This window comes from Dermacentor andersoni, chromosome 9, assembly GCF_023375885.2.
Source record: "Dermacentor andersoni chromosome 9, qqDerAnde1_hic_scaffold, whole genome shotgun sequence".
Lineage (NCBI taxonomy): Eukaryota > Metazoa > Arthropoda > Arachnida > Ixodida > Ixodidae > Dermacentor > Dermacentor andersoni.
This window is the reverse complement of record NC_092822.1, coordinates 134,476,157-134,500,825: the sequence shown is the minus strand read 5'-3', so window position 1 is coordinate 134,500,825 and position 24,669 is coordinate 134,476,157. Positions and strand designations below refer to the sequence as shown.

General features: G+C 46.9%; 1 protein-coding gene across 6 annotated transcripts in view; it reads left to right on the top strand.

Annotated features, from left to right (window-relative positions):
• LOC126529766 (DNA-binding protein P3A2-like) overlaps positions 1–24,669 on the top strand; it is a 169,667-nt gene that overhangs the window by 31,926 nt on the left and 113,072 nt on the right. For 5 of the 6 annotated variants that reach the window (XM_050177275.3, XM_055070004.2, XM_055070001.2 and 2 more), the window contains exons 2-3: positions 11,381–11,612; positions 12,598–12,712. In XM_050177275.3, the coding sequence (XP_050033232.1) occupies positions 11,432–11,612; positions 12,598–12,712 (296 nt within the window). In that variant the 5' untranslated portion in view covers positions 11,381–11,431. Of the gene's footprint in view, positions 1–10,230; positions 10,392–11,380; positions 11,613–12,597; positions 12,713–24,669 lie in introns of all 6 variants that reach the window. The other variant, XM_055070003.2, reaches the window with a different exon arrangement.

Here is a 24,669-nt window from a genome sequence, read left to right as displayed (position 1 = left end):
GGCCACTTTGTTTTCACTGCGGAGGCGCCGGCCATATTTCGCGTAATTGCTGGAATCGCGACACATCATTTCGACTTCATCGTCCGTGGTCCTATGGTCGATGTGCAAATGACGATTCCATGCTACGCCGCGACGACGCTACTTTTCAGGAACCTCCAATAGCACACCCGAATGACTAATCTGTGCCGAACGATAGGTCTGATTTCAGCCGTCAGTCGCGTTCTCCAACCCCTCCACGTCAGATGGCTTCACCTACTGGACGTACTTTTGCTGACCTCCGAGGACGAAGGTCGCCCGCCCACGCCGGGGAAACTGAAGGCAGCGAGCTCTGGGGGTAAGGTTGCAGGCCCGCCGCAAGGCAATAAAAAGCCCCCAACACTCCCACTGCAGAACGCTGTGAAGCCGATAAACACCGAAAAAATTGTGAGCGCCAACATTGATGTTTTGGTGGACAGAAAGTCAGTGACAGCGTTAGTCGACACTGGTGCCGATTTCTCTATAATGAGTCAGGAACTCGTCCTCTGCCTGAAGAAAGTAAGGACGCCATGGACTAGCCCTCAAATAAGGACGGCAGGTGGTCAATTACTGATGCCTGCTGGAAGATGTACTTCTAGAATTAATATCGAGATTCTTCTTTCGTGGCTGCTTTCATCGTTCTGCCTGTGTGCTGTAAAGATTTGATTATTGGAATGGATTTTCTGAAAGAATATGGCACCGTAGTTAACATCCCAGATCGCATGGTGACATTTTATAAGAGTCCTGGTTTAGTCTATTGCTTAACGCTGCAATACCACTCCTTTCGTCTAACAGAAGACAACGTTGTCATCCCACCTCGATCATGTACCCTTGTTTCGGTAGCATGTGACGTACCGTTTCATTGCAAAGGCGTTGCCAACCAAATAACCACATTGTTGTTCACTCATGGTATCTCGGTCGCATGAGGAATCGTAAATGTCACCGAAGGGTGCACGAACCTGTTTCTAACAAATTTTAGCACAGAGCGACGGCGCCTTCCAAAGGGCACGGCTGTGGCTTATTTTGACGGTGTTGCCGATGTCCGCGGCTGCTGTTCACTACTCGAAGAAACACCCTCACAAGACCCGGCTCCTGTACTTGACGTCAGCACTGCTTTGTTGCCACACGAACGAGAACGGCTTCTTACGCTACTGGCCAAATTCAGCGACTGCTTTGTGTCGACGTCTAGCGTCGGTCGGACACCTCTAACAAAGCACCAAATAATTACAGAGGATACGGCAAGACCAATTCACCAAAATCCTTATCGTGTTGCTCCCAGAGAACGTGAAGCCATACAACAATAAGTGACAAAAATGCTTAAGGGCGACGTGATCCAACCATCAATGAGTCCTTGGGCATCTCCTGTAGTTCTAGTCAAGAAAAAGGACGGCAGCTTGCGTTTCTGTGTGGACTACCGAAAACTAAATCAGGTGACAAAGAAAGATGTATACCCGCTTCCCCGTATAGACGATTCACTCAACAGTCTTTGACATGCGCGTTACTTCTCCTCAATGGATTTAAAAAGCGGATATTGGCAAATCGAGGTAGACCCAAGAGACCATGAAAAGGCTGCTTTTGTGATACCAGACGGCCTATACGAATTTAAGGTCTTGTCTTTCGGCTTGTGCTCAGCCCCTGCTACGTTCCAACGCCTCATGGACACTGTGCTTTCAGGCCTGAAGTGGAAAACCTGCTTAGTGTACCTCGACGACATCATCGTGTTCTCCGCAACAGCTGAAGAACATCTCGAATGGCTTGAAGCGGTTCTGCAGCCTATCCGGTCTGCCGGCCTTACCCTGAAACCGGAGAAGTGCCACTTTGGCTTTGTGGAACTACAGCTTCTTGGTCACGTCGTCAGCCACGCAGGTGTCCGCCCGGATCCTGAAAAAATTGCCGCCGTCGCACAGTTTCCCGTACCATCCAACAAAAAGGATGTTAGGCACTTCCTCAGCCTCTGTGCCTATTACCGGCGGTTTATTGCAGACTTTGCTCGTATTGCGTCGCCGTTAACTTGCCCGACGAGAGACGACGTTGCTTTTGTATGGGGCGACGAAGAGCAAGGTGCATTCAACGACTTGCTGGAACGTCTCCAGACACCTCCAGTGCTTGCTCACTTTGATGAGACCGCTCCTACATTGCACACTGATGCAAGCAATGTTGCCTTGGGAGCTAGTAGAACACTCACGCACAGAGGCTAATTACTCCACGACTGAGAAAGAATGCCTCGCCGTAGTATGGGCAGTTATGAAATTTCCCCAACATTTGCATTGCCGCCACTTCACAGTTATCAGCGACCACCATTCACTGTGTTGGTTGACAAACCTTAAAGATCCTTCGGGACGACTGGCGCGTTGGAGCCTACGGTTGCAAGGGTTTGACATGACTGTCAAGTACAAGTCGGGGAAACGACATACGGATGCTGACTGCCTGTCTCAATCGCCAATAGAGTCGTCTGCTCCACCCGAAAAAGACTCGGCATTTCTTTGTGTTCTGGACACATCCATCATCGCGCAACAACAACGGGACGACCCTGAGTTGCTTGAACTCATCAAGTATTTAGAGGGCAGGTCTGCGAAACCGCCTAGAGTTTTCGCAGGAGGACTGTTGTCGTTTTGCTTGCGGGCGAAAGTACTTTATAAACGAAACTTTTCTTCGACCGGGTCCCCCTATCTGCTCGTCATTCCTGCAGCTCTTCGTACGGAAGTACTTGAAGCTTGTTACAACGAGGTGACTTCTGGTCACTTAGGCTACACAACAACGTTGGCCAGAGTGCAGCAGAGATACTACTGGCCGAGACTTACCACCACCGTGAAACATCACATTCGCACTTGCCTCGACTGCCAGAGGCGCAAGTCGCCTCCGTCGAAACTAGCCGGTCTCCTACAACCCGTCCGGGTTCCTCGACCATTTGGCCAAATCGGAATGGATATATTAAGCCCACTTCCTACCTCTACTGCAGGGAATCGCTTTGTTATCATAGCGACGGACTATCTCACACGCTACGCTGAAACAAAGGCAATCCAGAGAAGTACAGCAGCCGAGGTGGCGCGCTTTTTCATTGAGCATGTTGTGTTGCGACACGGCGCACCAACTGTCGTAATAACAGACCGAGGAACCGCATTCACGGCTGCACATTTAGAACACGTCTTGCTGCTAAGTGGAACGTCTCATCGGAAGTCAACCGCCTACCATCCACAAACCAACAGATTAACAGAACGCCTAAAGAAAACAATTGAAGACATGGTCTCCATGTACGTGAATGCTGAACAGAAAAATTGGGACGACATCCTTCCTTATATCACCTTTGCATATAACACGGGGAAACAAGAGACAACGCGCATGACTCCGTTCACCCTTGTTCACGGACGGGATGTGCGAATGATGCTGGATGCAATGCTTCCACACGACTTTGACGACACTGATACGGACGCCGATGTGTTTACGCAACGCGCAGAAGAGGCTCGGCAGCCCGCACGCTTGCGGATCTGCCAGCAGCAAAACTACGACACAGGGCGCTATGATCTTAACCGTCGAATGGTCATCTATGACGTCGGCGACAGAGTGTGGGTTTGGACACCCATACGGAAACGAGGCTGCTCCGAGAAGCTGTTAAGACGATACTTCGGACCACATCGAGTATTGCGCCGACTCAGTGATGTCACGTGCGAGGTCGTCCCTGATAGTCCCAGTTGTACGCCGCGCCGCACGCATTGTTATGAACTTGTGCACGTTGTCTGCATGAAGCTGTATGTGAGCGAATAACTATGCCAGAGACTCTTACTTCCGCCTGTGACATTAGTGGCTTAGCATTGGGGCGATGCTCTTTTAGGGGAGGACACTAGACGGAGTCCGTTAATGCCTCCATCGTCATTGTCTTCTAAGTAGAATACACGCGTGTGTATTCTACTTAGAAGACAATGACGATGGAGGCATTAACGGACTCCGTCTAGTGGGTGGCTGAGATTAGGTGAGGACGAAGAAGACGTGCCTCGGTTCCGTTTGTTTTTGAACTGGCTGTCTTGTTGTTCTTGAACGTCTCCCTGTCTGCTGTACACGTCGTACCGCGACTATATTATATTTTCTGACAGATTTGTAAATGATGCATGTTAACATCTTGTAGCACAAACTGCTTATTAAAGCTCCTGCTGCTTTTTCTGGCTGACAATGCACATTCTCTCACAAGGATAAATGTGCAGGATGCTTAAGATACAAGTAAGCTTTGTGGGTCTCAGATTTGCTGTAGTGGATGGTTTTAGCAGCAGTCTTGTAATGGGTCCCTCACTGGTCCCAGTTGTCTTTGCACAAATGTGTTATGTCTAACTTGCAGAAAATGTGGTCACTGTAAAGATCGCAGCAGCCTTCTTTTGCAGTAAGCAAAATTAATCTGAAAATGCTAACCAAGAGTTTGCGCTGTACTACTTAATAGAAAATTACACCGTTGGTTGAAGCTGTCTTGTATCGCTGATGCCTAGAGGGGCCCTGCAACACTTTCCCAAGGCCACCATTTTCGCTTCTTCAGCAAGTCCAAGAACAGAGCGAAAAGGATTCTCATAATTAACGCACACAAAACCCACGTTATTGGTAGCAGAAACTTCAAAGTACAAGTAAAACGGCAGTAGCCTTCGACTTGAATTTTCTTGGAGGCTGCCTCATGAGTTGCTGCCTCATGATTTAACATTTCGCTCTCCCATGTTGTAGAACTGCGGCACCAAATAGCAGCAGCAAGCCATGGTTGCCAGGCCTGCTCAGCTTATGGTGATGTTACTGTGGCAGCCTAGCTTAAGATAATAATGGCAGTATAGAAAAGCCCCGTGAGTGGAAGCATCACAAAAAGCTGGCAGAATTAGCTGTTTTTGATGCTGGAAAAAAAAAATGCCACGATTACTGCTCGCTGCGAGTGAAGCATGACCTAATGCATGGCTCCTCGGCAGGACTTATGCAATCTCAGAGCTCCAGTGTCGATACCATGTCCATGTGGAGTGCCGACGAATGAGCTCTCTTCCAGTGTAGTTTTTTCCTATAGTGCAAATAGCACAAGGACATAGAGGAGAAAACAGACACACACAGGCACTAACTTCCAACAGTGGAAGTTAGCGCCTGTGTGTGTCCGTCTTGTCGTTTTGGGTATGAACATGCCGTCTGAAACATGGAAGATCAGCTGTTCCGTTGAAGCGTTTCCAGGAAAGACAGTATTGCGCAGTCCTTCCTGTTACTACTGTTGAACAGCCAGCAGGGCCTAGCGCACACATGCGATGGGGCCACAGGAGTGTGTTGAAAATTGAGAAGAAAAAATAGGTTGAAAACGTGTGTCATGAACGGCTCATGCCAGTGCCATCTTGATCACTTGAACAATCTGTAATCCGCTTCCAATCGATGTCATTCTCTGTCTTTAACAGCGCATGTTTCATTGCGCCAAGTTTCGAAGAAATTAAATCTTTTTTGTCATCGTAGAGCTGTACGTGCCCAGTGGCACATCTCTAGTTACCCAACTTGGTGTCAAAGACTGTCATTGAAGAGCGGCACATGCCTACTGGGAAAGACCGAGTGACCAAAGTTAATAGGTTCATTGAGGAGAAGGGACATACTCGGTGGGACATACCCAGTCCCACATCCTCGGTGACCTATGTCGGCATCAAAGAGGTTCGTTAAAGAGCAGCGCAGAGGTGCACAGTGCCACTGTGCCACTTAATTTCGCAAAAAAGAAGAAAATCAAAACAAATGCAGTGGAATCCATCTTACGATGACTCTCGAGGATAGCAACAACAGCATATTGCCACCATCGAAACAAGTTATGTATGAGACATGAACTGCAGCGGGATTCCCCTTTTGTGCTTGCCTAAGAACGCTCAGCACTATCTAATGCCGCTGTTACAAACCCTGCATTTGGCCTCTAAAATGCATGGCACGCCGATGCTTGTGAACTCTGAAAAACTCTTCGTGTGGCAACTGGGCTCTTCGCACTTCTTTCTGGACACACTGCACCATCTAGTGGCACTGCTGAGAAGTTCGCACATGGCCTCTAAGATGAGAAGTGGGACGTGGGACTGCCTGCAAATGCTGAGAATTGTCCCCTCGTTTGCCACAGATTCAGAGGCATAACTCAGTGACCCAAGTTGGGGAGAGGTGCATTCATTCATGGTGCAGCTTGCCAAAGTACTGGTGTGAAAGTCATTGAAAGTGGCAAGTACCCAGTGCATTTGTGGCACAGCCTGCTAATGCGTCAGATTTCTGTCCTTGAGAGCACTTGTGACGTGGTTCGATACCACTCTGCATCATTGGGCCTCTTTGCTTTTCCACTTCTGGCTACCCGCAGGCTTCCAGAGCCAGCCAGAGCACCTTCGTTTTTCTCGGGCTGCTTCGCCCACTGCATGTTCATTTTACTGTGGGTAAAATGAACATGCAGGCTGCCAGAACCAGCCAGGATGTTTTTGTCTGGCTGCTGGAAGTTCTCAAGCTAGCAGACAACAAAAAGGCAATGAGCGCTTGCCGCCTTCTTTCTGGGGACTTGACAGATTGCAACAGGGGTACTTGTGGACTTTCACCTCGCTCAGCCAACTGGCTACGGTCACCTTCGGATTGCATTACTTCTAGCATTATTTTTCTAAGGTTCTAACGCACTGTTCCGCCTTGCGAGGCGGTGCCATACAAGCGACGGCAAACCACTTGAAGTTTTCTTTTTTGTGTGTGTGTGTCCCATGAAGGCTTTTTCCCGGCTGTGAACAGTGTGCCGCACTCTCACGTGTGTGTGTTATCTGCATCATGTTCCGTGCAAGTTGTAGTCTGCGAAGTGGTACATGCTCTGCCCTTTCATTGTGCACCACACATTGTGGTGCCTTTTCTGGTTCATCTTTCTCTGGTAAAATTCCTTTTCGCACCTCTCACGTATATGCGGTGACATATCCTTTTCTATGCAGCTGGCATAGGCATCCCAGCTAGCCCGCGTTTGCTCCATCTCTCTGTCGTATGCTTGCGTATCGATGTGTTCCAACGATAGGCCGTTGATGTTAAAGAAATGCACCAGCTGAGTTATGGCCACATATATGCTAGGTTATAGCTCTCATGATTGACCAATGCTATTTTTTCGCGTGAAACCTTTCGCTGTTCACAAGTGGCATGGATTTTCATATGCCAACCGCAGCCCCAGCTCCTTAAGCACAGGGGCTGAAGAAAAGTGCCATCAGCGGAAAAGAGCTTTCTGGAATCAAAGCCCATGCAAGTATCAGCACAAAATTATATGTCTACAACCATTTTCCCACCTACCTTGGTTACTGGGTATTCAGTGGTCAAATGGCTAGCGAATCTGGCTGCTGTGCTGAAGGAAAGGGGTCTAAAATAAAAACCCTCAGACCTGCTTGGGTCACTCAGTATCTGGCACTGCGTACATATATGCTGCTCTTCAATAAACCTCTTTCACGCCAACATGGGTCACTGTAGATGTGGGACTGGGTAAGTACCACTGTTCGAAGAAACTCTTTGATGCATACTTGGCGCTCTGGGTATGCCCCAGTAGGTGCGTGCCACTCTTCAATGAATGCCGCCAACTTGAGTGACTAGGTATGTGCCACTGGCAACGTGCTGCCCTACAATGATGTAAATGATTGCATAAGTTTTTTTCTGATGATTAGCGGAATTGAACCCACATCACAAGGGTTTCTCAAGGACAGCAACTAGACACATTAGCAGGCTGCGCCACAAATGCACTGGGTACGTGCGTCTCTTCAATTAACCTCTCACCAATTTGCGTCACTGACTATGTGCCTCTTGAGTGCGTGGCAAACGAGGGAACAATTCTCAGCATTCGCAAGCACTGGTGCGCCACGGTTCTCTTTTTGGAAGCCATGCACATAAATCTCAGCAGTGCCACCGGATGACGCAGCATGTGCAGAAAGAAGCGCGATACAGGAACCTGGTTGCCGCATGATGTGTTTGTCAGCGTTTGCATGCCCCGACACCCCATGTGTTTTGGAGGCCACGCCCAGGCTTTGGGGGGGTGGTGCCAGATGGTGGCGGGTGTCCTTAGGGAAGCGTGAAACAGGAATCCCTCGGCAGTGCACGCTTCGTACATAACTCGTTAAGAATGTGCCAATACATTATGTCACTATATTGATTCAGTGCTAACACATTACCATCGGCACTCGTCAGATGGGTTGTAAGACAAAGTTCATGTGTGTTTGCGCACACGTGTTTCAGCCTCTCATATTTTGTCCTTTGTGTAGCACAGTAAGCAGAATGCTGTGATACAAACTAGCCCCAGTCTTATTGTAAGACAAAGTCTAATTCTTCTTGTTTTTGTTTTTTTACAGAAAAACAAACTTTGTTCTCCTGAAAAAACGAGAATTCTACAAAAAGAACAACTCTGCTTGTAATCTAATGGCATTTTTTACTGGTCGATCTGGAGCGGTCGTCGAAATCCTCGAGCTAGCGCTCGGGTTTCACAAATTCGAATCGGCCAGCGGAGCGTAAAAACGCTTTGCGGGGGAACACACAGGAAGTCTGCGCACACGTCGCACAAACCGGTTCCGGAAACCCCCATGCCCGACTTCCGCTCTTACGTTTCCACGGCAACCAAACTCATCGTCCCCCCTGTGTAATTTGACCGCGGCAATCGCATAGTCCGTCATTTCCATGTCGCGCCCGCAAGTATTGTGCATGGACAACGTGCATAGAAGGCTTCATACAGCACCCACGTCACTTCGTAATCGCTGTCGTCCGAGCTCTCATCGCTAAATGCGAGCGCTGCAGCAGCACCAAACACAGCCATTTTGCGAAGCAATGTTGTGCGTACAAGAACGTTGGTGCGTACCAACAGGGTACCGATTTCACTTGAAAACGGAAGTGACGTGAGCTATTTCCGCACGAATCCGCGCCTCGGTGGCGGAGCAAGTGAGAGCGATCCGGGTCGGAGCGAGTTGATCCAAAACGACCAGTGGAACACGCGGACCCGCTCCAGATCGACCAGTGAAATTTGGATTCGTTGCTGCGGAGCAAGAAATCCTGCTCTGAATCGACCAGTGAAAAACGCCATAACTGTTACCACCTTTTGTATTGCACTGTTTTATCAATCTTGATGGGATTATTTTATTGCAGTTGTGTCATTTCAGCTCTTTTAATTTATGACAACACTTTGACGGTGGCTTTATAGTTGCTGCAGTGTAACATAGATGGCTTCTACCTTAACCGCAATCACAGGGTTCTTCGTTGGCCTTCAGTTTATGCATGAGAAGTGTTTTATTGTGGGCTTGGGAGGGTTGGGTGTTACAGTGCATTTCCCTCTGTCATTATTTTTGGGCCTAAATTAAAAAGTGCACACTTGAAATATTGGCTGCTTTTGCACCCAGTATAATTTTATAATTTTTATTGCTGTAAGAGCTATGTCCAAGAGCGTGTTTGCATGCCGCTGTCGAGCAGTAACAGCATCGACGCTGGACTACAACTTGCCATCGCTGTCAGAGCCGCACCTCCAGGCTAAACTGACAGTTCTTTTCAGAGGTGCTTATAAGGAGTGGTGTTAACAACATGAAGTGCGCGCAAAACTTTTAAATAAAATGCCTTAAATTTTTAACCGAGCCTTGGCTTCTGTCAGCCTTTTTTATGTTAGCAGTACTGTTAATTGTTAGCTTTGGTAGATCTGTCAGAAAAAGCTTTTGCGATGTTTTATTGCCTCTGCAGTTTTATTGGAATGTCTTGGGATACATCACCACATCATGACTGCCAACTGTCCCAAGTTTATCGTAGGGATTATAAATTCGGGCTTGTTTTGAAAATTTCTTAAATTGCTTCTGATTTTACAAAAAATTATGTTCGTGATAATTTTGACTCATCCGTCTCCAATTATATTCCCAAATATCCTCTGCTGATCAATGGACACCAGAAGAATACTTGCTGTGTGCAGGTTTATTGACAAACATTTCTATACAAGGAAAAATTGGCAACATCGAAGTAGCTGCGAAAGACACCGTTGGCAAAGCTACTTGCCAGTTTATTGCTGCTCCAAAGATTGTTGCTGCGCGTGTGCTGTATCTAAAGGTAAATGATTGTGATAAATTGTGCATGTATCCTGTAGGCGATGCGTGCTCTGAGTAAAAAGTAAGATTGCGTTTGTGGGATTTTTACGAATTTTAATATTCACATGTTGGCAGCTGTGCCATAGCAATCACATCCTTAAAGCGGCTACACTTACATTCTCTCTTGGGTCCGGGCCATTCCCATTCCTAGTCGTGGGTCAGGGTCGAGCTTGCAGCCTCACACCCATGCCAAAGAAGTCAGCCCGTTAAGTGCTCTACTAAGGTCACGAACCCATGCACAGATGTGTGCTCATTGCTTCCTAGAACAGCCATGGAATGGAACCTGCTCCTCCTACATGACATCACTAACTGGTTCATTGTTTTCTCACTTTTATTTGCTGTATAATCATCTGTGCCAAGTGAATAAGTTTATACAGTAAAGTTTCTTGCTGCCCTGTTTCTTTTTCTTTTTTTTGTAGCAATGTACTCTTTTAAAAAACTAAACTCTTTTAACTTAGTATGTACTTTTTGGTTTTCGGCTTATTCATATTTTTGTTGTGTTTAAAGGGTTGCAATTGTTTCAATGATGCCTGTTAATGCTACTCTTCCCAGATGTTCCACTCCTGCTTCGGCTGCCAACAGGCAGCTGTCTGTATCATCCAAGTAAAGAAATAAGAGGTGGTGGCATAAAACTGTTGCAGTTGTAGAAAGTGGCTGAGTGATGTGTTGTCATGCTGGGGGCATTGGTGCGGGTGTATGCTGGTTGGAAGACAGAACGATGTGTGCTGTTGCGTGCCCTAGAGAGTTATTGGTGAGGTTGGATAGTCATTACTGTGGGCTGTCCAATATGCACAGAAGCGTAAGCATAACACTTTGCCATGGGCCAACTCATCTTGGCCAAATGGTGGCAAGGCGCCGAAAGAACAAAGCGGGCTGGGCTGCACAATACTGATGCAGCTTTGGTCATGAATGCTGCTATTTATTGAAGAGAAAGGCATCGGGCAATTAATGTAGGAGCACAGACCAAATGCATGCTGCCACATTTTTGTCCCTTTCGCCAGGGCTGTCATGTTTCTGCTTTTGTATGAGATAATAGTTTCCTCATATGTACCCATGTATCTGAGTATTAGTAAATGGGTATAACAAGTCGTCAGATTGTCATGATGACCACCGGTTGATATACAACAGCACGAATGTAAGCTGCATTGTTCGACCAGGCTGCTTTCGCTGAGCTTTCTCGGCAGGGTCACCAAGTTCACCTCTCGATTGGTTTCTCTCACCATGGTGCCATAGTGTTTGCAACTGAAATCGACGAGTGGCAGAACAGATGCAGAGTTGAGAGGGAAATGTCTCTGATGCAGCCGACGGGCAAGGTGGTGGCCGAAAACCTCCCACCGGCCCCCGGCTGGAGGATGAACGCAGATGGAGGGGAGCTGACGCAGTCGCTCAGTGTGGCTGTGGTGAGTCACTCGATGATGTCAGCCGACGACCTGAGTGACCCGCCCTCGAGCCCCGACAGCCCCTTCGACGACTCGGATCTGCTGTCCTCTTCGACAGTTGCCGACGATGTCACCACCCAGCTGGCAGCAGCAGGTCAGTGCGTTCGATTGATTTCTAGGCCGCATCTACACACACCACATCCACACCAGACAATCGACACTCGCATGCAGGCTAGAAAGTCTCATCACAACGCTAGCTTGCAAGGACGTAAACGCACCACATGCAGATCATAAAGTCAACATGATTCAGAGAGACTGTCCTGCTGCCTCTTGTCAAACTAATATGTTATTTGTAGGGGTGTGCAAATATAAAAATTTTCTAATATGAATCGAATAGAAATTCTTTGCATTGAATATTAAATAATAATATGCACATGCAATTATTAGGGAATTGGTTTATTTTAACATGTTAGAACATTGCAATTACATTGTCATTGGTAAAAAAAATTTAACCAGTAAGCTGTTATACTAAAAGAGTGTGTATGTGCCTCATGTTAGCTTTGGAAAATTGAGTAATTTCCTCTAGTTGTTTGTTCTCGCCAACCTGTGCCTTACCGATTACTGCCTTACCTGTGCCATCGATTTCCTGTAAACTTCCTGTACCAGTCACCACTCATCGCATTTCCTGTCGAGGAATAAGCTTAGGATTGGGGGGAGGGGGGACCTGCAAAAGAGTGCATCCTCGCTGTTCACAAACTTGTGGCCCTTGCTAGTGAGAGCCCTGCTTTCCTGCAATGCTTAACCGTCCAGTGGCTAAGCGTGTTTTACAAGCGAAATTTCGCCAGAATCGTGAAGATATCGCAAAATTCAGCACAAGACAAGGCACACTTTGTTGCATCATAGGAGTAAACACTAAGAACCATGTTTGCTCCGGCACAGCCAGCAATATATTCGATTTGTTTCATATGGCTAATTTTTGAATCGTATATTAAAAACAGTAATACTTGAAATTTTCTAATGATTGCACACCATTACTTGGGATGTGACCTTCCACCGTCTTGCACTGCATAAGGGATGGCATTAAAGCCATTCGGGTGGAATCGCAGTGCAGTGGGGATTTGTTTCAATTCTTGCATCAGGTCCCATTGGGGTGGCTGCTGCTGCTGCCATAGCCACGGGGAAGAAGCGCAAGCGGCCACACACCTTTGAGACAAACCCTTCCATTCGCAAGCGCCAGCAGACCCGCCTGCTCAGGTATGCCACTCACGGTTGGTTCAAGGGTTGACATTTGGACGTAATGTTGGACCAGAGGGTAATGCTGCGTTATTTCACTGGGTTCAGGGGAACAGTGGGTCACCGGTGTTTTCTCTGTATCTTTCATTAGCGTAGGAGAACAGACAAATTCCAGGACTGGCAGAGACTATTAACCTAAGAAAGGGGGTACCAGCAAAGCACAAAGGATGCGCACACAAGTAAAAGGCATTAGACACAGGCGGACGCTGGACTTTCAATGCTACCTTATTGGAATTCACATTGCCTCACACTACCTCCGACACATGCGCATCTTCAACTCCTCCCAAGACATGTGCATGGATGCCGCCCCAAAAAGTACATTTCTGCACGAAAACAGGCGATGCATGAGCAACTTGTACTGCTCCCAAGACCTGTTCATCAATGCCAGTTTTTTTAATCACCTTTTACCTGCCGATAGGTAGGCGAGTTCCTTGTTGGTTAAACATAAAGACGTATCACTGATACAATTTTACTTCTCATGTCCAATGTGAAAAGCTTCCAAGATTTCCCATTCACATCTAGTCTTACCATTCCCTAAAATGTCCAATCAGCGGCACACTTTTTTTGCACTTCTTGCAGCCACGGTAGTAAACTGCCAAATTGCTTAAGGATGTGTTATGTTCTTGCAGGCACTTATTAACAGACCTAGCTGTCTGGCCTATATATACGTTACCCCAATTCCGCTGGCATGTTGTAAAGTATGTATAGGCCAGACAGCTAGGTGTGTTAATAAGCGCCTGCAAGAGCGTAACACATCCTAAAGCGGGGACCTGGGCCTCGAGCAATACCATTATTCATATTGCTGCTAGAGGAATGAAATTTGTAGGTAATCTATAATTATATATGTGCTATATAATAACTATATATGCTTGATGCATATATGTAATTAGTTTTTCTCTATATAATGAGAAAAATATTTTATACAATTTTTCTCCTTCCCATGTTTCGGGATAACTGGCAGAAAATGTTTTGCAGTGAGAAATGTAAAAGTTATGTGAACATATTCCCAAATGCTCAAGGAGTGCAATGAGCATTGTCTCATGTTTTTACCTCTGTTTTATCCAAAGTTACAAAAGTTCAAAGTTTTACCTTGACGTGATATTTTTTTTTAACTTCCTCAAAATTTCAATATGTTTCAAAGTGCAGAAATGCAGTATTGTACTTATTGCACTCCCTGGGAGCCTTGCTATCAGATAGAGCAAAAATTATTCATATTGGATGATTAGGCGAGTAACTATGCCTCCCGGAATATTGCTGATTACCAAAAAAAGTGTGATGAGAAAAGTGGAAAAAACTAGTCACCATGTGAAAAAAGCATTTCAATCTCCTGGATGCATGAAATCGTCATAGCCAATGGCTCGGAAGGCTCCAGAGGAATAATCCGAATGGGGATTTTCTCGCTGCCTCCGCTCTGCAGCTGCTTGAAAAGCTGCCGAGGACATCCGCTTTCTCTCCGCACTAACAATGTGACGACAGTCCTTTTAAAGAGGGCACTGCTTTTGATATAATATTCATTTTTTCATCAATGGTAATGAAACTTTCCAACCTTATTAAGATTATTGTGCTGATTTCAAATATGTAATTCCTTTTCCAATAGGCCTTTACGTCTGAACACAAATAAAATTCATTGTTCATCATTTTCAAGAACAATAGAAAAAAACGCACTACAAAAATTCCTATTGGCACATGCCTAGTACAGTAGAACCCTGCTGTTACGTTCCTCACTTCTGTGTTTTCCCGGCTGCTACGTCGTTTTCATCCGGTCCCGGCATAGCTTCCATAGGATCCAATGTATAAGGAACCCTGCTGTTACGTAGTAGCTGTGAAAACGTTCCCGCATGATGCGTCGCAACCCGAACCTGCCTGGGCTAAAGTAGGCAACGCTCTGCAACCGCCATTTTGGCTTTTGACGAGTTTTGACCAGGCTTGGCCGGGCTTGGCTATGGAACTGGCCGAAGAAGCCGCACGCCATTTCGAGAGGCCGCCACTAGGTGGCCATTCGTGAAAAATGCTCTCACTGTCATCACTGTGATTACGGTCATCGTATGGTTTGTTGGACGGGTTAACTCACGGAGGAAGGAAACTCAGAAGAGGCCCTGACGTCACTCTTTGTGAAGCTATAGCTAAAGGGAAGCCGGAAGTTGGCGTTGCTCATGGCGTTGCTCCGCCTATCGGGCCAGCTCTCCTCTCTTGTTGACATTTCTCGCAAAACCACGCCGCGCTGCGGCCAACTGGGTTGCTCGGATGCGCGCGCTCCGCACCAATACTACTAAACAATCGTTAGCACGTTAGCATGATTACGCCAAAGAGGGTGAAATTTCCCGCGGATATTCCTTCATCCGTTGCCATTGCCGTGGCGCGGTGACGACAAGGAGCACGAGCCGCATGATGCCGGGGAGTTGCCAAATCCTAGCTTTGGAGAAGCCGTCGCGGCTGTGGACCTCCTCCGCAGGTACGTCGCACCTCACAGCGACGCTGACAGCAATGCGGCCTTCCAGGCTATTGAGAAATGTGTGATTTCTAGCGAGCGAACGAAAGGGCAAGCCACCATTCTAGACTTTTTTAAGTTCTAAGCGCACTCTGTGGAAATAAATTGTCTATAGTTGAAGCTGCACTTTTTTCATTCATTTTCGGAGCTTTCCTCACTGTTGCGTTTTCCTGGCTGTTAGTTTTTTTTCCTCACTCCGGTGAAAAATGTATGAACGGGGTTCCCCTGTACTAGAAAACATAAGGAACACAATGGTAGGAATACTTCAGAGATTACGTAAGGAAATGAGAGAGGATTACAGCGACGGTGAATGGACAAAAATTTACACTTACATGAATTAAGTTCTATTAGCCACTCATTACACCAGTCCTGGGCAGCATTAAGATCACTTTTAAGAGAAGATTGGTCAGTGGTGGAAAGACTAGCACGATATATCATAATCTTTCATGAACATACGTATGCTAGATGTTATGTTTAACGGCAAATCATTTATGCATATCAGGAAAAGTAGCGGGCCGAGCACGGATCCCTGCGGGACGCCTGACATTACAGAGACTGAATTAGAATTCCTATTATGAATGGGGACAAATTGTGAACGATTAGTCAAAAATTCTTTAATCCACTTCAGTATATTAGGGTGAAATTTTAAGCAGGAAGGTTTTATCAGTAGGCATTTATGGGGTACTTTATGAAAGGTTTTAGCAAAATCTAAAAATATTACGTCACACTGAAGATTAGGATCAAGGTTAGAGTGCAGATCTTGTACGAATGCAGCAAGGTGCGTCTAGCAGGAGTGACCGCAGCAAAACCCGTTCTGGGCAGGATTGAAAAAATTATTCGAGTCGAGAAATGCCATGTTGTGAGTATAGATGATGTGTTCCATGATTTTGCAGGGAATACTAGTTAGAGAAATGGGACGGTAATTTAAAGGTGAGTTCTTGTTACCTGATTTGTAGACTGGAACGACCTTCCCTTGTTTCCAATCTTTGGACATTTCGCCTGTGAGGAGTGACTGAGTGAATAACAAGCTCAACAGAGATGAACATGTACCTTTGGTGTTCTTAGCATTGATGTTGTCAATGCCAGCAGGGGATGAAAGTTGCAAGTTCTCTATTAGGCGATGAGCAAAACGTGAACAAGGTGAATGCAGGAGCCAACGTTTCGACAAGTGGACTTGTCTTGTGGACAAGTCCACTTGTCGAAACGTTGGCTCCTGCATTCACCTTGTTCACGTTTTGCTCATCGCCTTGAATTGCCATCTCCCGGATTCCCCGTCTTTTCTCTCAAGTTCTCTATTAGTGACAAAATCGCCTCTGAAAAAAATATAAATGTAGATATTGTCTCCTGAATAATTGCGTGGTTTGGAGAAACAGCCAGATCGGTTTCATTTGTAAATGTGGATGAAAAAGCTGCATTAAAAATGTTGGTGCATTTGAATTCACAGATAGTTTCACTGGATGTATCAGTGAGGGAAATTGTGTGTTCAATGAGCTCAATGATGTATTAAAGATAGTAAAATATGGGGAAATGTGTATGCTGTGATGTTTAAGCATTTGATCTGGTATGGCATCGGGGCCATGTGCAGCATGTGGATCTAGCTTACAGAGGAGAGTTTGTGCTGTTACGGGGATCATCACAGGGAAGCGGTGCGCTCTAAGACAAAAAGCACATTTGGCATGCATGCTCCTGCACGCAAGGGCAGAGAAGATGCGTCTCCACGTGGCATCTCACTGGCCTTCTTATACCCTACCCCATCCGGCAGCCTTATTCTCTCTTGCTCTCAATAGATGAAGCGCCAATAGTGACGGCACACTAGGAAGGAACAAATACAGAGACCTGTCTTTGTGTTGGTTCCTTCCTAGTGTGCCGTCACTATTGGTGCTTCATCTACTGAAAGCTATGCACCAACTAGCCCCACAACGTGTTTTACTGCTCTCTTGCTCACTGGTAGCGGGCTCTGTCGGCACACGGAGAAGAACCGCTCTTTGGCGTAGAACAGTGCAACGTAGGATAGAGGAGAGTGGGATTTGCACTGGTGCATAATCCTGTCGCACACACCCAATGGACAAGTCTTTTCATGTTGACAACCGTGACAATTAGGCTCGTCGTGTGTCTGGCGTTGGCATCCGTTCCATTCATTGCAGCACAAAGTGAATTGTAACAATATGCCTGAAACTACCATGTTTGTCATGTCTGGTAGCTGCCTAGGTGCATATGAAACAGTATTTGGAGAGTTTAGGGAAAAAATAAAGTGGAAGTGTTTATTAAAACATTCAGCTTTGTCCTTTACTAAATTTCCTTTGTGTTGTAGAACAGGTACAGCAGAAATATCTTCTTTATTTGTTGACCACATGAACCCAATGTAGTGCCACACTTCTTTCAGATTAAATTTGAATTTGCTTCCAAGAGCTAACATGTTCTCATTTCTTGCCATTTTCACTTTGTTCTTTAGTTCGGAACCAAGAATCTTCATTTGGCTGTATAAATATTGCTTCTTGGTTGTAAAGTATTGTTTGAACATCTGGGTTTTCTTCTTTATAGATTTGCATTGTTCCTTGTTAATTCAAGGCGTTTCTATATGACAATTTGCAGAAAGTGTCTTTGAAGAAACACATTGGTCTATCAAAGAAAGAAGTTTCTCTTTGAATATACAGTCGAACTCAGCTATATCGAACTTGCAAAAAAACGCCTATCAGTTCGATATAGAGCATAATTCTATACAGTGAAACCTCGTTAAACCGTAGTCGGCCGGAGCTCGGAAAAAGTACGTACTAAACGGTAGTACTGTTTAACCGAAATAGCATGACATCGCCCACTTACCTGTAGAAAACGGAACTCAGAGAGAGTGCGATGAAAGGGAAAAAAACATGCAGTATTTATTCACTTCGCGCGACATAAGTGTTATTTTCGTTTGATGCCGCGGCGGCCTAGCACGACGACAGCAGCCTCAAACTTACTCAAGCTGCGTGCCAGCTTATCAGCCAGCCCCCCTCCTCTCGGCAAACACTCGCACGGCAGATTCCTCGTTGGCGTTACGTATTCTCCGTGCACGCGCGCACTAGTGCTGCATAAGTTCCGGGGCGCCTTTTTCATTGCCGGGTGCCGGAGTTCGGAACAGTTTTCGTTTGGAATAGTTACGTTATCGCGCCCCTGTTCTCGTTGCGACGATTGCATTCACAAGGCTGACGTAACGCGCAGCTTCTGCCACTGTCGGGCCTGAATCGCCCGTGCTGTCGCTTTCCGTGTCGTCCTCATCACTGTCGCTAGTCGACACTTCGGCAACAACAGAGGCAACGATGGCGAAAAGTCGAACCTCGTAGCCGACATCTCTTCGCGGTCGCAGCAGCGCTGCCGAGCAACTTCGCATTCCAAATGCCACACACTGTAGTCAACAGCAGATCCATGTTGCGGGCCAGCGCCGACTTCTTCGTGTCACGTTCGATAGCACGGACGATGTCTAATTTTTCTTCTATGCTAAGCACCCGGCGTCTTTTTTATCCGAGCTTCAGCATGACGCGAGTCCTCGCTTGCACGACGCCATAGCGCTCTCTCGCTCTCTGGCACGGCGTCGAAATGATGTTGATGTTGATGCGGCTTCACGTGCAAACGCACAGGGCGCTTGGAGGCCGTTGTACCGATCTCTGAGGCTTGTTGTTCTGCCGGACCACCCGGTGGAGACGACGCACCGCCGTGTTTGCGCGACGAAAAGTGGAAACGCTACGTTTTAACCGATGCGTACGCAATAAGCTGGTACGGTTTATGCGGATACTAAATACATTATGTTCAATGGCCGCTGAGTCGGGGAATTGACTTTACTACTTTTAAACCGAAACTACTGTTTAAGCGGGTACGGTTTAACGAGGTTTTACTGTATAAGCCTGCTAAATAATTGGATGTCATAAAAGCACATACCCTATTGGCGGCAAGGAGTTACGGAGTCACCATCTACTGGAAGCGCTTCGCTGGCATAGTATGAGGGATCGCGTGGCGTGCTTCTCGTAGTTTTTGCTGTCAGCGCTCACTGAAAACACCACGCAGTAACTCTCCCGAACATTTCTGTAAGTACTTTCGAAACGAGAGAAGTTTTTTACTGTCTAAATAATCTTGGGCGAACTGAAAGCACAGAATCGTTTACAGATGCTCTCTTTACCGAATACGTACAGTGAACGCCACTGCGCGCGGCCGCCGCAATGGAGTCTCCCGAACCGGCTTCTTGCGTGAAAGGTAGGCAAACGCTGAGAGCAAACTATGTGAAATGTGTTCTTGTAGTGTTTGTATAACTAAATGGAGCGTAATAGAATGCAGTCTCAATGCAGCGATCGCACAGGTTTGCAGCGACCGACTGCGCGTCTGCATACTTGTCTGCGCACTGTTTCGCTTTTGCCGCATGCGCATTTTCGCACCATGCCATGAGCTTTAGGCCGCAGAATATGAGCATTTGACAGTATACAAGCAACCATTGTTGCGTAGGCGCTATCACAGCTGTTCAAAAATAATTTAATTGTAGAGACTTCGACCCCTACTGTGATGTGCCGTCGGAACGATTCAATCTTCTTTTTCTTCTAAATTCTTGGACGTTTCAATATTATTTCTCGAGCTGCGTCGCACTGTATGTTTGTCGGTGTTCTCAGCGTGCGATTTCTCGCTGCTTCTTTTTTGTAATCCAGTGCATTAATCCATAACACAAACATGACCATATGCCATGCTTTCTTTTAAATGTGCTTCTTACCGCTCCCTTTCCACTCCAGTGAACTTGCCAGTATCTATAGAATTGACTAGTTTATAGACCAAACCGTCATGACATTAGTTGGGCAGCGGACTTGGGCGAGCGTCTCAGTGCATGTTTTTCGAACATCGCAGACCCGGCGCCGTAGCAGAAATCTTCCTCGCATCTGTTCTTGCTGCATACCCGAGTTGTAGCCGATGACTGTTTGCCGGTTTTATGTTTTTATGTTTTGCGAGCCAAGCTTGACGCAGCTTCTTGTCTTGCGGCTACATGTGAATAAGGCTCCCACAGGGCTGCGTTGCGTACGTCCGGCACTGCGGCATCAAGCAGTAGCATACCATGTTGCGCGCTTTCAAAGCCAGCCACTACCTATTGTAGTGATTTCAAGCATTGTAAAGGAGATGCTCGAAGAGAGAAAATCTCGCCACTAAATGAGGACCGCCACGTACGTGGGAAGTTAAACTCATTTTCAGCTTGCTTCGGCGCTCCCGAAGCAGCGGACGCGGCCCTATGTCCACGTGATCCCTCATAGCACGTCACGCCGACGGTGGCGCCAGCTTTTCCAGTGGTGGATCTCGAGGCCAATATAAAATCACTTTATTGATGAAGCTAGCTTAGTTTCCCATGAAATATTTCTTTGAAATATTTTATTCTGCTTGGGAAATTTCGCTGCCTGCGATGCACGCACTTGTCCACATTGTCTAAGGAGTCGGAGCAGCTGAGGCCGCAACCTTCCGCATTCGTGCAGAAGCACCGGGCTAGTGCGAGCACACCAATCACTTCGGAGGATGTGGGCAAAGGACCGTCGTTGCTTTCCTCATTGTGCCCACTTTCACTTGTGCTCGGTACGATGTCGGCAATGTAGTCTTTATTTCCGGGCTCTCCCATGATTGCGACACGATCATCTGCACTCACATACTCGTCGACCATTGATTCGTCAACGGCTTCCGCAAATTCTGACAGCCCGCTCCAAACTTTGGCAATACAGTTAAACCTCGTTAAACCGTAGTTGGCCGGAGCTCGGAAAATGTGTGTATAAACGGTAGTACTGTTTAACCGAAATAGCATGAGATCGCCCACTTGCCTGTCGAAAACAGAACTGAGAGAGTGCGATGAAAGAGGAAAAAAACATGCAGTATTTATTCACTTCGCGTGACAAAAGTGTTATTTTCGTTTGATGCCGCGGCGGCCTAGCACGACGACAGCGACCTCAAACTTACTGAAGCTGTGTGCCGGCTTTTCAGCCAGCCCCCTCTTCTCGGCAAATACTCGCATGGCGGATTCCTCGTTGGCGTTACGTATTCTCCGTGAACGCGTACAGTAGTGCTGCAGAAGTCCCAGGGGCGCATTTTCATTGCTGGGTGCCGGAGTTTGGAATAGAGTTACGTCATCACGCCCCTGTTCTCGTTGCGACGATTGCATTCATGAGGCTGACATAACGTGTAGCTTCTGCCACTGTCGGGCCTGAATCGCCCGTGCTATCGCTTTCCGTGTCGTCCTTATCACTGTCGCTAGGCGACACTTTGGCAATAACAGAGGCAACGATGGCGAAAAGTCGAACCTCGTAGCCGACATGTCTTCGGGCTCGCAGCAGCGCTGCTGAGCAACTTCGCATTCCAAATGCCACACACCATAGTCAACAGCAGATCCTTGTCACGTGCCAGCGCCGACTTCTTTGTGTCACGCTCGATAGCACGGACGATGTCTAATTTTTCTTCTATGCTGAGCACCCGGTGTCTTTTTTATCTGAGCTTTGGAATGACACAAGTCCTCGCTTGTACGACGCCATATCGCTCTCTGGCATGGCGTCGAAATGATGTTGATGTTGATGTGGCTTCACGCTCAAACGCACAGGGCGCTTGGAGGCCGTTGTTCCGATCTCTGAGGCTTGTTGTTCTGCTGGGCCGCCCGATGGAGACGACGCACCGCCGTGTTTGCGCAATGGAAAGTTGAAACGCTACGTTTTAACCAATGCGTATGCAATAAGCTGGTATGGTTTATGCGGATACAAAACACATTATGTTCAATGGCCGCTGAGTCGGGGATTTGACTTTACTACTTTTAAAACGAAACTACTGTTTAAGCGGGTACGGTTTAACGAGGTTTTACTGTACCAGCAACGGCTTCATCGCATTCATCAAAAGTTACAGTCATCACCGAGCACGCGGAAGCCGGTATGTCACCGGTAGCAATTTTGGGTGAACCACTCGTACATTGCCATGCGTACGCTTTGGGCACCATGGGCACCGAGTCGCGAGTTTGGCCGCTTTAGCCCTAATTTCCCCCTTATTCTTCAAGGTTGTGCTGAGAGTGGTCCTCGGAATCTTGCACACTGCGATGACATACGACTTCTCATCGTGTTTGACCCAATTTATGATTTCGATCTTCATGACGAAAGGTGAATTCTGCTGCTTCATCACGGCAACACAGCGGGAGAATGGCCCACAAGGTGCAAACACAATGAACCAGAAAAGGAGTGAGACAACTCGCACTTGCGCGATCTTGCATGACGAGGGCACAAGAGCCTCTGATTTGCTGTCTGAGCAAGCGCTGCAGGTGGGCCAGGAAACGGGGATGTGTTGATGGCTCGCCTGAGGCAGCGCAGTCACGTTGGGGAGAGCGGTTGGATGGAGCCGCACTGCCGGGATGGAGCCGCACCGCGAGGGAAAGCCAACTTCTGGGGGTGCTTTTCCGACGCTTGAAGTTCGATATATCAGGAGTCGCTGCTATTTTTGTTCGATGTAAGCGTAATTTTTGCCATATATACGCGTAACTATACCGTGTTCCGAAATTGTTCGATACATAGGACAATGAAATGTAAACGGGTTTGACATAGTCAGGTTCGACTGTATCTGGAGTGCAGTAAAAAGAAAAAAAGCTGCTGAACACACCTTTGTAGCTCCGAAACCAGATTTGTCACTTACGCTAAAAAATAGATGTTGTATAAATGAGACTGTAAAAATAAAATGTTTATTTATACCTCTAGACAGCACGGCAATGTGCCTAAATAGTCAGAAATCTGCACTTGCTTTTGCGGGAATTTCAGGTTCACAACTGCGGTGTCCAGCTGCTGCGCAAACACTAGTGGCAATAACTTAGCATACATGAAATCTACGAGTGACTCTATCGACGACAATGCACTTTGCATAAATATCGGGGTCTGTGTCAAAGGCTGGTCATTGTCGATCTCATCGTCCCCGTTGTACAACACTGCGATCTGTTGTGACAATGATCACCCCATCGGAGATTTCTTCGCAAAATGAGGCAGCACTATCTGCACTCAGAAACTCCTCCATCGAAGCACCACCTGTTTCATCGTTAGTAGCGACGTGCTGCTAGAGCTCTGTAATGTCAACAGCTTCCACCTTGTTCCACTATCATGGGGGGTTTCATCCTGGCGCACAAAGCCCACCTTTTCTGTTGGTCGGCATGACCCCTGGTTGAAACCATCATGATTGCAGCACTCCTGCGTGAACTCATGCTTTGAGTATTGCAAAATGTTTAGCTTCGTCTCAAGCGACACAACATTTCGCTTTGTCGGCGCCATCTTCTTTCAACTGGGCTGTCCGCTGCTATTTTCGTGGCGCATTTCTGCGCTCACTCAGAAAGGGGCACATGCTTTTTTTTTTTTTCCTCTCCTCATGCATAGCTCGATTGTAGGCGATGCAGACGCGAAGCAGCTGGCGGCATCTTCTGGCACGCTGTGCCAACTAGTGATGCTGTCCATGGCTTTTACAGTTCGCGCAGGCAGGACACACTGCACGGTTAATGGCCACAGATACTCGCTTAGGCAAACGTAGCGCCTCGTCTCGACATCATTCGTTTCAGGGGAACTTAGGAATGCAAATTTCACGAGGCTGGAGAGTGCGCTCACGCTCATGTATTCCAGTCTGGCCTTGTCCTGCACCAGCTTGACCGATGGGTAGTAGCCACATCCAAATAGCAAATTTTTAACTTTTGTCAAAATCTCAATACAAAGTGAAGTCTGCCTAGGTGTCTAGGCAGGAGCGGCCAGAAGTGAGCACAAGCTGGCAAATGTACATATGCTTTGACCTTAAGTTTCACATGGCTTGAGGCTAGTTGAGGGTTCAAAACTAATCAAAATTAGTGAGACCCAGTGGCTATGACACTGATAAGCAGTGTGGCCAAAGTTTGCATCTTACGCAAGCAGCTGTGGCCGAGTGGTGAGATAGTCTGCTTTTTCTGGTAGCACGTAATTCGTATCAAAATTTGAAGCCCAGATTTTCACTCACTCTAGCCCATTTAGCAAATGGCGTCAATAAATATGCGCAGTAACAGTAAGAAAAAGGCGCACTGATCCCAGCACCCTTCTTGATTGATGCCAGCTGTCAGCCAATGGCAGCCGTCTATGGGAATCTTGCATATGACGGCACATGCAAGCCGCTGGCAGCTTCGAAATTGGGGGAAGAGAAGGCCTCGTTGTAAAAAAGAGTGTTTGAGAAAAAAAGGTTACTTCGCACTCCACTTGTGAACCCCACGCATCGTGCACGACTGCAAAATTTGGCTGAGATGTTCACAGCAGCATAACCTATCTATAGACTGTGTTTTTTCGCCTAGCTCGAGGGGTAGTTCAGGATCCTTTTAAAAGCTAAATATAGTAGACTGCCTTGATCCCCATGAAAATTTAACAGAAATCACTTTTAAGCCAGCTAGCCTTCCATGAGCTATTCCAACATTTCTTTC